Source organism: Acyrthosiphon pisum, chromosome X (assembly GCF_005508785.2).
Source record: "Acyrthosiphon pisum isolate AL4f chromosome X, pea_aphid_22Mar2018_4r6ur, whole genome shotgun sequence".
NCBI lineage: Eukaryota > Metazoa > Arthropoda > Insecta > Hemiptera > Aphididae > Acyrthosiphon > Acyrthosiphon pisum.
The window spans coordinates 53033016-53047035 of NC_042493.1; the positions used below are offsets into that span (position 1 = coordinate 53033016).

Consider the following 14020-nt stretch of genomic DNA (forward strand, 5'->3'; position numbering starts at 1 on the left):
AAAAATAAAAATGAAAATAAGTCCGTATGAAAATAAAATAATATGTTGCTCCGTTTATTATTTACAGGGTTTACTAACATGGCTATATACACGCTAACTTTAAAACGGTTTACGATCCTGATTGTTGCTAGCGTAAAGCACATTAGATGATCGAATAAAAACACGAATAATATAATATATACATTTCATGGACTGGGCTTTGAAAAAGTGCACTATAAAACCCCATATAAAATTCATTTAAATTTCCAAATAACGCGAGAAAACATGCAATAAAACTCCGAAAATTACACAATAAATGCATTGAAAATTAAACATTTATTTTGCATAGAGTATTTATTATAAATAGTACATAAAATAACTGAAAATTGACATTTAAATATACTTATAAGGTACACATAAACTAATTTTATTTCATATTATGACATTATGTACAAAAGAAAAATCATTTTGAATATGAAAATAAATCTTTATTATCTTATTTATTCCAATTGCAATAATTTGTGTTCAGCACACATAAGTGATTGGTAGGTAAATATTTTTTTAAATTATCGTCACTCTACGAAATAATGCGTATGTGTACAATATATAATGTGAAAAATTGAAAAACGTTCTCATTGCAGGGAACGTGGAGATTTTATGGACCATTCATATTATGTAAGTAAGTATATTATTTTTCATATTTTAATATTTACAACAAACGAGTTTAATAAAATAAATTGTATTTTGTAATACTGATACATCAATATATAATAATTATTATAATATAAGTAATACCATATTGTTTATAATAATCATCAATAGACAATAGTATTATTACTACTTGTATTGTAATAGAATAAAAGCTTATAAATCGTAGTCACCGGTGGGAGGGGGAGATGCGCCAGAAACGCGGCGACAGACGAGGACATAAAAAAAAATGAAAAAAAATATAAAAATAATGGGGAAAAAAAAATCAATAAAAACGGAAATATTTTGAAAAACTGCATGTATATAATATATAGTATACAATACACGAAACATCGGCGAAACGGTCGCGCGCGAGCGGGGGAGATTCATATTTTCGTTTCCCTCGGTCACTAAAAACAAGGGACCGTAAAAATGCAACGGCGGGAACGGTCGTCCGCTCGCCGTCTCCCCCCCGTCCATCCGTGGTCGAGGGCGGCGGCGACTACGGTCTACGCGACTACGATCGCCGCCGCTGCATCTACCCCTCCGTCACCCACACCTAACAACCCTCACTGCCACCTCCATCTGAACCACGACGACGACTACGACGACGACGACTACGACTACGACGTCGACCCCTCGCCGCTCGACCAATAATCTTAATAACATAAAACTGGGCGGTATTCCACACACACGCACAAAGCGCACACCGAGTCGTGTGTGTATACCGTGTATAAAGTAAAAAAAAAAAAAGGAGTCAGCTGCGGGGTGACAAATACCGTCCACGCTGCGCAACTTATCCGCCCCGCATGCCACACACTCACACCCCACCTATAATATATATTTTTATATAATATACGATATAAACTCGAACGACGCCAAATATAATAATAATGTTAATATAACATATTATTATTATATCGACTATCTGAAATTGAATTTCGTATCGCGGCGCACTTCCACCCCTCCCTCTCCACAGACTCACACACACACCTATCCCACACATGATCATCTTCTACCCACCTGCACGTCGACTCTGTGTACACCACGGTTACGGTATACACACGACAAGGATCTACGAACAGATCTACGAACGCGGGACGACGGCCGGCCAATGTCATCGCGTGACGCGCGCCATGGTCCGCGCGGCGCTTTTCACGCGTGACGTCACGCGCCGCGCGTCAATCGATAATATTCCGTTTCGACGGCGGTGCTATTTATTTTTTTCTCCGGATTTTTCCCCATTTTTCTCCCCCAGTTTTTTTTTTTTCATTTTTTTTTACTTTTCCCTAGTTTTAGGTTTTTCTCCCCTTGTCCATAACAGCATTATAGTATAAAATTCGCGAGCACACTGTCATACGACGCGACCGTGTTACTATATATATATATATATACGACACACGCGTACCATACGTAATTGGGCTCAACCGCGCGCGCGTCTCCGTAATATAATAATAGTAATAGTTGCGCACGTGTGTGTGTGTGCGTGCGGTACGGTGGTACGGCGCGCCGCCGATACGGACGCGGAGACGTCGTCGTCCGTCGGCCGTCCGCCGCCGCCTAAGTCGCCACCGTGTTGTCATCACTGCCGCCGCCGCCAATAACACCGCCCGTCACAACCCCGCGGCTAACGGAGGCACCACCACCGCACCACCATCGCCTCCAACCGCGGCACCCCGACGACGGCGGCGGCGACGACTGCCCTCGAGCGCGCATCGTATATTATATTATTATTACTATTACTATTATTATTATTATTATTATTTTATGATTCACCACCGACGCGCGCGACGCGTCGCGTCCAGTCGATACGTGTGTGCCACCGTCGGCGGAACGTTGACGTGGTGGCGAACGATATAATCATCATCGTCGTCGTTGCACTTGTACGGGCGCAACAATAATAATTATTATTAAAAAAAAATCACTCTATTAAAATTTTTTTAAATTTCTTTTAATCGTTATTACACTTATATTAAATTATTTACCGTATAAATCACGCAACCGTGATAAAATTAACACGTGCGCAATAATTTTGTCAACCACGGTGACGCGTGTCTGGCACCTATCGAGTGTAGGTACCTAAAGATGAGATTTTCAAAAACATTTTTTTTTAAATATTTTACGTAAAATAATATGAACGAAGACATGCACCATTACGAATGCCACCGTCATCAACATCGCAGTCACCTGCTCTACAGTCGCGGCCAAGCATCTCTTAACTTTTTCGATTGTCACGTCACTGCTGCCGTCATGTCCAGTAAGTAAACACCCAAAAAATATACATAAAATGTATTACTGAGCACATTAAAGTATGCATTTCATTTATTTCAAACTCTCCATTTCATGTCACATTTTACCTATTGCTGTTAATTTATTTTCTTCAAATATACGAAACTTTTAAATTTGATTACCTACACGTGTCGACTGTCTTGGGAAATGCAAATAGTTCGCGATTCTTCGCAATTTTTTTTTATATTTGTTAAATTAATGTATAATACATAATATATTATAATAGTGTACAGTAAAAGTAAGTGTATAGCGAAAACGTGCACTTTCAAAAGTTCGTTAAACACACGCACACGCACTGCCGCGTCACTCTGGCGGCAGACACGTGTGTATGACTTCAGTCCACAATAATATTATTTATATAGTTATACATAATATGATAATAACAATATAATGTGGGTAATGGTAAGTAGGCAGGTAGTATAAAAGACGTGTACCTACGTTTCTCGTGTCTCATTTATTATTTGTCGTATTTTTAAATATCTATTGTTACCAATGTCGTTTTTTTATTGTGTCGCGTGTTTATGATTAAGTTACAATATTGAATTATTCTCATTTAAAATTTTGCTTTTAGACATTTTTCTCATAATTTTCCTGCACAATTTTTTCTTTGTTAACCACTAATAAATATTGTACTCTAATATTAACTATTATACATTCATATTTTCATAAAATTTATTAAAAATATTTATTTTATGAAGTTAATTTGTAGAAAAACTTATAGAAGATGAATAACATTTATACTAAATGTGATTTTTTTTCTACATGGATTATTAAAAGAAACCTATTATAAGTGTGTAGTATATTTTACACATCGCTCTATAGGAGCTATTACTTTACAAATAGGAATGGTTGAACACTGTTAAATAATAGTTTAATTTATTGACTGGTAATTAATAGGTACATTTTTAATTGTAAAGTGTATTATTGTTGTAATGAGTAATTCTTCAGTCTCAGTGTGACTATGGATTTTTACCGACTACCATAGTTAATTACTTTTGATAATTGTTTTGTTTAAATTATATTTTTTTTAAATTTTTTTTAGGGGGGGGGGGCAGTCTGTGGTAAAACTAAAAATCTATAAGGTAAAAAGACACTATTACTGTGCAATTAAATATCTGATGTGGCAGTTGCCCATCTTTCCCCCCAGATTACATATTTTATGGGTTATTTAGGTTATTCAATATTGATTATTATCCACTAAATGATAAATGTACTAAACATATAATCTGTATAAATTGTATGTGTAGTGTTACGAACATATTTTTTACGTTACAACTTACTAACAAGTGAAACAATATTAGTTGAGTACTTGGGTGGATGATTAGTTATGCTATGCTATTATAATATATACTTATTATATTTTACTGATTTACTCCAGCAGTCAGCACATAGCAGTAACAAAACGCATTCTGTATAATATTGTTATATATATAGGAGAACTAGAAAGTTAATATTATATTGTACCAATATGACGTATAGAGTATTTAAATTACCTACCTATTGGAAGTTGCGGATTACATTAATGTTAATTAATATTGTTAAATAATATCAATAATTATTTTATAATAAAAAAAATTGTATAGGTACAGGCAGATTTTATTTTTATATAAGGATGGGTAGTTTCAATTTTTCCCCTTATATATAAACTAATATTCGAGACACCACTACGTTTCATACTTCAAATATACTAGTCATTAATAGGTAATACAATAAGATACTTATATTTTATATCTGTTATAGGGGAACTAAATATGTTTAAACTGATGGTTGCTAGAAAATTATATATTTTATGAACCAAGTTAAGTTATGTATTTATTTTTCCTAAACAATGATTCTCTGTAAAGCCTATTATACGTTCAAAAGTTTAAATCGCCTTGGTATAATGTGATGTCATACCTAAAATGTTGTGCACATATATTATAACAAGCTGATATTTACATTATAGATAAACACGTTTATTGAGGGGCTTGAAATGTTTTCAAAAGGCTAAGCCCTCATTTCGTGCACCTAATTCATTGAATTCAAAATAATCCCATTTTTGATTTATTGATAAATTTATAATTTTTTTTAAATCATAAAGGCGAGTTTTAAACATTTATCTTGAAATAAAAATAATACATATATATTTTTAACTATACTAATGTATGATATGCTTAAGTTTAAAATGCTTTAAACACCGATTACTATAATTTACACCCACATAATTTATTATTAGTAGCTAATTGTGTAAATATTGATGTAGTGATATGTGATTCATTTATTTTAATATTTTCAATTGAATATTTAATTTTATATCAGCATTATATATGTTTAAACAGTGTTTCTTACAAAATTCAATGATTACAAGTAACCAATGACGTTTATTACGCGTAACGGCGTAAACCGATTCTCACTCCGTGGTATATACTATATAGTAGGTATAACGAGGTACCTGTACATAAACACATATGTTTACATTTAATGTTTCTTCAACTACAATCATACTGATTTTGTACACAAATTAAATTTTATCTTATTTATTTATTTGTGTACAAACATGAAATAATTATACATTTTAGTTGCTATAGTAAGCAATAGTATATTTCAAATGTATTTTAAATGTTGAACAACTTGCTGTTATACATTATATCAATATTATAGGTACGTATCTATGTATAAACAAAGCCAATTCAATTTTGATTTTGATTTTTAAAATTTCTGAATTTTTTCTGGTAGGTACAATTAAAATTATAATAATTGTTATTTTATAATTGCTTTTATTATTTATTCGAGTGTTCTTTAAATTTCTTGGTAAATAGTTTTAATTAAATTTCGTATACCGCTGACCTTAGAAAGAAATTATTAGATGAAAGTTATGCCCAACATTTTACATCCTTAGCGGTCATCAGCAATGCCACAAAAAAATGTAGGAACTATTTAAATCTATATTAATTATAATTATAATATAAGAATATAAGATACATTATATATGGCAGAATCGCACAGATGTAATTGTTTAATTTTAATTGTTTTTAAGTGTATAAATAAAAATTTGTTTATATATATTTAAGCATCACTATAAGTATCAGTTTTAATATTGTTATAGAGTAAACCAAATAGAAGTCAGGTTAATATTATAAATAATCAGAATTCATTATACTAATAGGAAAAAAAATATGGATTATAACAAAAATGAATAGTTATCACATAGTTAGTTCCTTACATTGATCAATTATTTTTACTACACCATATATTTAGTTTATAAAACTAATAACATTAAGTTTGTTTCTATTTTGTCTTTTATAAACGATTTTATAGTGCGCCAATTCTATGTGCTTATAGACAATTAACCTGAAAATTGCTATTGATATGGTTTAGAACCTGATATCCAGCATCAATAGAAAATATACATCTTGCATTTGAAAAATCGAAATCATCACTTATTAAACATTATTTCCTTAAGATTTTACTTTTATCTATAAATCCGCATCCAATATTGTTTTATTTATATGAAAATTATCGCTCCGGATTCTATATTATGAAAATAAATATAGAAATAAAAAATTCAATAATTATAAATAAAAACGAAATAGTTTTTTTTGTAATTATTTATATTTTTGTATTATGTTTACATACTATTATGGATACTATGTCTACCCAAGAGTTAACAATGTTAACATATCCCCGACATATCCTTAATAATATGGTGCATAATTTATAGTATTAGTATACAATACCATACGGTATGGTTTTTTTTATTCAGAGTAAATTTATCTTTGAAGCACTGACATTTTACAATATCAAGAATAACAAAATATAAATATAAATATTTTTTTCTGTAGACATAGGCAATTGTAGTAGGCAGTTCATGCATTAAAAATCATGGAATTTTCAACTGTTTGATTTATAATTCAAAGAAATCAACATTTTAAAATATTCTTGTATTTCCAGTAAAAGTTGTGTAAAATGCGTTACGTGAATAACTATACATTTTACCATATCACTTCATCTTTGTACCTACCTACCTACCTACTTAATTAATTTCAAATTTGACAATACATTTACTCATTACTCATTGCATTAGTTTAATGCAAAATGTAGCCCCATATAAAATATTAACATAACTACATCCGTTTTCCTAAAAATTGATTATTATACAGTTCAGGTTTAAAACGTTGAAGTTTAATCAAAGTTACAATACGTCAGCCTAAATCGCAAAGGGCGTATGTCTAAAATTATAAATTTTTTAAGAGAGGAAAAAGCATTTCATTGCCGTAATTCCATAATTCGCAAAGGGTTTGCAAAGGGTGTATCTCCATCTTTATTACAATGATAATATGAAGATACGACTTTTTCTAGAGTCTTAAAATCATTACAACGGAAATACGATGATTTATGATTATCAATTTCATGGAGGATAAAATGGTACAATTTCGGTTACGACTTTATCATAGGATGCGGTTTTTTTTTTTCTTAATTTTAATCACTAATAATCCCGAAATCCAAAAAAATGGAATTACACTCTTTGCCACTTAGGCCGACGTTATGTATATTTTTAAGGGCAAAATGTATTTATTAAAAAAAGTGTTCATCAATATTGGAAAACATATGATTGACTTTCATTGACTAAAAGTATGCATTTTAAATGTAAGCGTATGAGCTAGTTTCGGTATTTGGTTCCAGTAAATATATTTATCACCTTCATTTCAAAAATTTTTGTTTTCACAAATGATGTGGCATGAGACTAATTTTTACTAAAAAAATATTTGACATATTTATGCATTTAAAAAATGTAGATAATATTTGAATAATAAAAAATAAACATTTTAATATAATATAAATATAAAATCAAACGCGACAGTAGCCCATTATCTTTATATGTATATATATATTTCTTCTGCCCGTGTGTATGTCACTGAACTCCTCCTAAATGGATGGTTTTTAATGATATTTTTTGTTTATTTGAGTGGGTCCCTGGATGCTTTAGATTTACGATTGGACCCGGCAGTACAACCCGGAGAGGTACTCACACGAGGATTTTGAGATTTACGATAGATATCAAAAAAATTGTTTTTGTTATACATAAGTCTGGTATTAAATGGTTGCTATTGGTTACAGCTCACAGATCATAATAGTGATAAAATAAATTATTAGTAGAAATTAACATTTGTTGTAGGTATATAAATGGTTTCCAATGGTTCCTGAAATAACACTATAACAGCATGCATCAAATCGTAGCTTAATCGTAGTTTAAACCACATTCAATTTATACCAAGTGCTATATTCAATCCACCACAGGCGAATTGTCAATTTTGGTCAAATTAGATAACAAAGCGAGGTACACTGACTCAATTTCGTCCATAGACTAAAGTAACTACACCAATATCTACGTATATATTATAGTGCTATATTTTATATTTTTTCACATGTGAAGTCTGGTTATACATAAGTGTGGTAATAAATGGTTGCCATTGGTAACATATTATATTACTATTATAATTTTAAAAAATACAAATCTTGGGCACAGGCAACAACCATAATTTATACGTTGTTATGTTTATTATAAAAATATAACATTTTAATGTTGATTGCTTTTTGTGGTTTATGTATATAATACCTATGTGCAATAATATACAGTAAATTTAGATTAGGCTAAAGGCTAAAATCTAAATAATCGATTAGTTATCCTGGTAAATGTGTCTACTTAAATATGAATAGTGTAAATAACTGCTAAGTTAAGTCTTACAACATAATTGTGTTACCATGTTTTATAAATTAATTCAACACCCTTCAATAATTAATAAAAAATATATTTGTTTTTGTGTTATAGTTTATCTTCAATATTAACAAAGAAATACTGATATGCAGACAATCGGTAAAGCAGATAATAAAATGGATTTTCCTCTGAATTGGACTGATATATTATTAAAATCAATATCAGGTAAGACAAACTATACTATAGATGTAAAAATAGGAACTAAACGCATTGCAACAAACCAAGATCTGAGAGATAATACAAAAAAACGACGTAAACAATCAAATCCTACAAGGATATCTTCTAATGAAGAAAATCCAAAAAATGAAAGTGACAGAACAATATTATTTTGTAACAGAAATAAAACCGAACTGAATAACAGTAAAGAAGAGACAGATTTCAAATTAACTTGTCCCCAATATCCTTCGGCTTCTTTACCACTTAATCTGACTATATCTGAAAACCAAAAACTTTCACCAAATGAAGTACAAAAAATGAATTTTTCTAACGATGCACAACTGCAAACTGACTCATTTGCTGAAATCTCCAATAACCTAAGTTCTTCTTATCAAACATTTATGAAAGAAATGCCATATATTGATAAGAAAGACAACTATTCGATCGAATCTTCAACTTGTATGATGTCTTTTTCTAAACACCAACCATGCCCCTCAGCCACAAATGTTGGGCCGACTTCTGTTCAAATATTCAATCCAGAAGCCTTTTGCGATCAATGTAACAAAGAATTTTGTAACAAATATTTTTTAAAAACGCACAAGGCTAATAAGCATGGTGTTTTCAGTGACAGCCATCCAAACAGTTCCAGTTTAGATCAGTTGGATAGAACTAAAATATCAACATTACCCACGTCTTGCGATTTTTCTTCAAACATTAATGATAATTATATTGGCGCTTCAACATCATCATTGTTTAAAAGTCCTGTATTATTTTCTCAATCATCGGTAAATTCAAACACATATGTATCAAAAAATATATTTAATAATCAAACTCGGGCGTTTTGCAGTATATGCCAGAAAGAATTTTGTAACAAATATTTTGTTAGAAGACATAAAGCTAAAATTCATGGAATAACCGACGATGGAGACTACAAGATAAATGATGATGTCCCTTTTAACTTTAAAACAAACGTACAGATAAAAAATGAATTTTTAGATTTTGGAGTCACTGATTCATGTGATAAAGATGTTGAAACAGTATCGCCTTCTCTTTTTGCCAACAAATCCATACCTGAAATTTCGAAGACACATGAAAAATTATTCTTAAAAGACACTCAACCGTTAGTGGATAATGAAGAAGAACTTGTGATGAAATATACTACAGTTGAAACCCCACATAATAACATAAAAGTAGAGAATACAGTTGATGAGCGAAATTTGGACTATATCAATAAATTAAATAATAAATTGTGTAATGTAAACGAACTTCAAAGTAGTGAACTTACAAGTAATTTAAGTCATATCATAAATACACATAATGAACAGGCAGTTATTCAAAATGATTTTTCAAAAGTGAACGCTAAAAGTATGAATCAGCAGCCTACTGAATTTGAGACTAATACTAATACCCCCATTAACTTGATGACAAATAATAGTGTAAATAGTATTTCGACAAACAACAATATTGGGCAAAAAATTAACAATTTAAATAATTACCTTCCAGCTACCATAACAATTATTGAAAATGAAAATAAAATTGATAAAAATATTGAAACAGATGAATCTAAAATTGATTTGATGAGCAAAAACAAGTTACTTACATTACACAATTTGTTTTTTAAATTTAATGGAAATTCGTTAGAGAATATGTCAACATGTTATGTATGCAACATGCAAATTAATGGATCATTAAAAGCGCACATTTTCAATGAACATGAAAACATCGTTCATGAACTAATGAATGAAACTTTAGAGTCTAATGAAAATGTACGTATTGAACACTCGTGTCGTGAATGCCATCAAATATTTAGTTCCGATGCATTGTTAAAAGAACATGTCGAGCAAGGTGAGTGTAACATCAAAGAAATGGGTAGGGCGTCGGCAAGTAGTAAAAATTCCGCAGAAAACGAGGAATACATTAATCATCATACCAAAGACTTGGGCGAAAGAAAGCAGACCATGTTAAGTAGTTTTTGCAAAATATGTAACAAAGAATTGTGTAATAAATATTTCATGAAAACTCATATGCAACGGATGCACGGTATATCGATTCAAAATGGTAATCATATTGGGGGAGTAGTGTGTGATATATGTAACAAAGAACTTTGCAGTAAATATTTTCTACGAGTACACAAACAGAACTCTCATGGTATTGTTGAAAATGGATCTTGCCAAAAATATTGGATGGATTCGATGACTGAGAATGGACAACTGTCTGATGAACCTGATAATGGTCATAGATATTACAAACACTATACCGAAGTATGCAATATATGTCTTAGACGATTCAGAAGTTCGAAGTGGTTGAGTGCTCATTTATTGAACGACCATGGCTCTGAGGGAAAAACCCAATGGAAGCACATACAGAATCATTTGGAAGAAGAAAAACAAAACATGCAGTTTACCAGCGAGTTGAACGCGAGCTTAAAAGCAACAAGTCCTAAACAAAATCCAGTCGAGGAACAAAATATAATATGCGATGAGATGAAACAGTATCGTTGTTCATACTGTTCATTCACCACGTCTATTTTGTCGTTTCTTTTCGTACACGAAAAATTTCATCTCACTGATAATAAAACCACGAAGGACATGCCGTTAACATGTCCCACCTGCAGCGTGGCGTTTCAAAACAAGACACAGTTGGAAAATCATTTTACACATTGTCATTTCAACTCCGATGCTGGGAATTCGCCCGTTCCGTACGCTATTTTACATTCACCCGACAACACGCACGTAACACACAACGTCAATGAAGATTTGTCAGCAGACAAGTCATTGGACAATAACGGAAATGACGTATTCACCGACAAACTTGGAACATCGATCAAGCCGCGTCAAACAGAAAATGTATCGCCGCCTATAGGAAAAAACCACCATATTCCCGAATCAAATCACGAGCCGTTTATAATGCAGTCGTTTTTCCTCGAAAACTGTTCAGTTTCTCCGTCGGTCAAGAAGGAACTGAGTGGTCGCAGTGATTCATTTCATTCGTCTCTAGTCTACTTACCAGTCAAGGAAAAGTTAACATCAACTGTTAATGTTTTCTTCAAGCTAACCCCAACATAATTATTTGCAATTTTAAGGTTATAATATATGTGAATTTAATATTATATTTTATAGCTCATGGCATACGATTGATCTAACTAAATTAAACATATTAAATAATATTATAGTTTGTATGGTATAGTATAATATAATAATATACATTCACAGAATTAAAATAAGACTGAACTACATATTTTATGGGTGCTGGAATGAAATTTGGTGATATTGATAATACTAAAGTTCCTAATTTAGCCTTGAATAAAATATTATGTCATAATATTATAACGTTGGTAGTTTTGTTTACATTCCAATTCGTAAAAACTACTTCGGGAATCCATATACACCAAAATCAAAGATTTAAGCTTAATTAAAACATGTTATGTATAATATGGTGATCAAAGTTCTAAAACATAATAATATCTAAATTTAGATTTTTAACTCTTCAGTGAGTAAAATAATATGCACTATTATATTATAAATACAGGGTGATTCACTATTAATACAAATGTTTGTATTTATTATAAACTATGGTAGGTACTTTTGTAAATGAATGCAATTAAAATATTTTCGTTTTGGAAACTTTCACATACACAATTAAAAGCTTTACCATAATATAATGAAAATTATACATCGCCAGTTTGATGTACCTATATAATATTTACAGTCGTCAACTATCAGCACAATTTATTATAGATTATATCACTTAATTTTATTTTTGAATCGTTTAAAACTAATTATTTTCATGATTGTGAGTTTCATTTAATTTTGATTGATTTTGTTTTTAAAATATTGACGTTTAAAAGTAATTTTTATTTTCTATAAGCGAACGAGTTCTTAGAAATTAATAACTCAAGTTTAAAACTTCACACTTACCAAAATCTTAAGCCCCTTTTATTACAAACAAATGCCTTTTAACTTCAAAAAACAACTTAAAATTATAAACTTTATTTTGAACCTTTCAGTATTATATAATGTTATCATTGTTTTAGATTATGATAAGTTTTAAAATAATGATTTTTAACAAAATATTAAATGTTATTGTTGTTTAAGTTTCCAAAAAAAAAAATTATAATACTTTCAGCTTTACAGAAATATCTCTTGTCACGTATGATAAGAATCACTCTTTAGCTTATATAGTTTATAGCGTATATTATATATATATATAATATTATATAGCTAGGTTTCATAAATATAACCTAATTGTTTTAACTTATTTATTATAGTTCAGTTAAGTTACCTATATTTTAAAAGCACCCATTCAAACGTAATAATGATAATGGGTTTTTAAATCAGATAATCAAAAATTGTTTTTAAGCACTGCCTTGACAGCTAGGTCATTGGCTTGATAATCAAAATTATACATTAAACTAGTTCAATTTTATAATCAAAAAAATAATAATTTCGTTATTATGTTTTACAGTTAATATTAATTAGGGTTATCGTTATACAAGCATGATGCGCAATTGTTTATACTTTTTTTATGAACAATATTATTATTATTTTCGCTGATAAAATATATTATATTATGTAGGGATAACAAGATCGTAAATAAAATGAGAAATCAAATTATGGTCTCATCATGATTCATGACATTAGATGATACGTTATTAGTAATTTAAATGTCCTCATAATTTTAATTACTAGGGCTCGGATTTATATGCTTTAAACATCTTTGAAATATTCACTATAAAATAAGCATTTATGTCTGGATTCTGTTAACATGCTTTTAAAAATAATAACAAAATATTAATGAGTAAATTATTAATATATAAATCAAATCTTTTTGTTATTGATGTTTATTTTATTTAAATTTTGTTTTACAGATTTATATGAATTATTACTTAAAAAACGAAATTTCATATCAACCTAAATAAAAAGCATGTGAACATTATTTGTATAATGACCGATGATACATTTTTAGTTCTCCTTAATAAAAATAAAATAAAACAAAAAATGCCTAACAAGGCATTATCTTTTTTTTTAATATATGAACACTAAAGCATTCAAGTTGCATTACAAGATATTTTTTTTTTCTTAATTCTCGGTTTACAAATTTCTGTATCTTAAGAAACTTCTTTTCACGTCCATTTTATTATACAATGGTCAATGA

General features: G+C 30.1%; 1 protein-coding gene across 2 annotated transcripts; it reads left to right on the top strand.

The window, feature by feature from the left end:
• Positions 1-2326: 2326 nt before the first annotated feature.
• LOC100169632 (protein PF14_0175) lies at positions 2327-12583 on the top strand. 2 transcript variants are annotated; one of them, XM_003246940.4, is made up of 2 exons: positions 2327-2923; positions 8765-12583. In XM_003246940.4, exon 2 carries the CDS (start codon positions 8797-8799, stop codon positions 11929-11931), a length of 3135 nt encoding a protein of 1044 aa, XP_003246988.1. In that variant the 5' UTR covers positions 2327-2923; positions 8765-8796; the 3' UTR covers positions 11932-12583. The 2 variants fall into 2 exon arrangements, with proteins under 2 accessions (XP_003246988.1, XP_029342964.1); XM_029487104.1 differs by lacking the exon at positions 2327-2923 and adding an exon at positions 7828-8304.
• The last annotated feature ends 1437 nt before the right edge of the window (positions 12584-14020 follow it).

Excerpts from the sequence above, each read along its gene's own strand:
- LOC100169632 (XM_003246940.4), top strand. The coding sequence starts at position 8,797 with ATGCAGACAATCGGTAAAGCAGATAATAAAATGGATTTTCCTCTGAAT.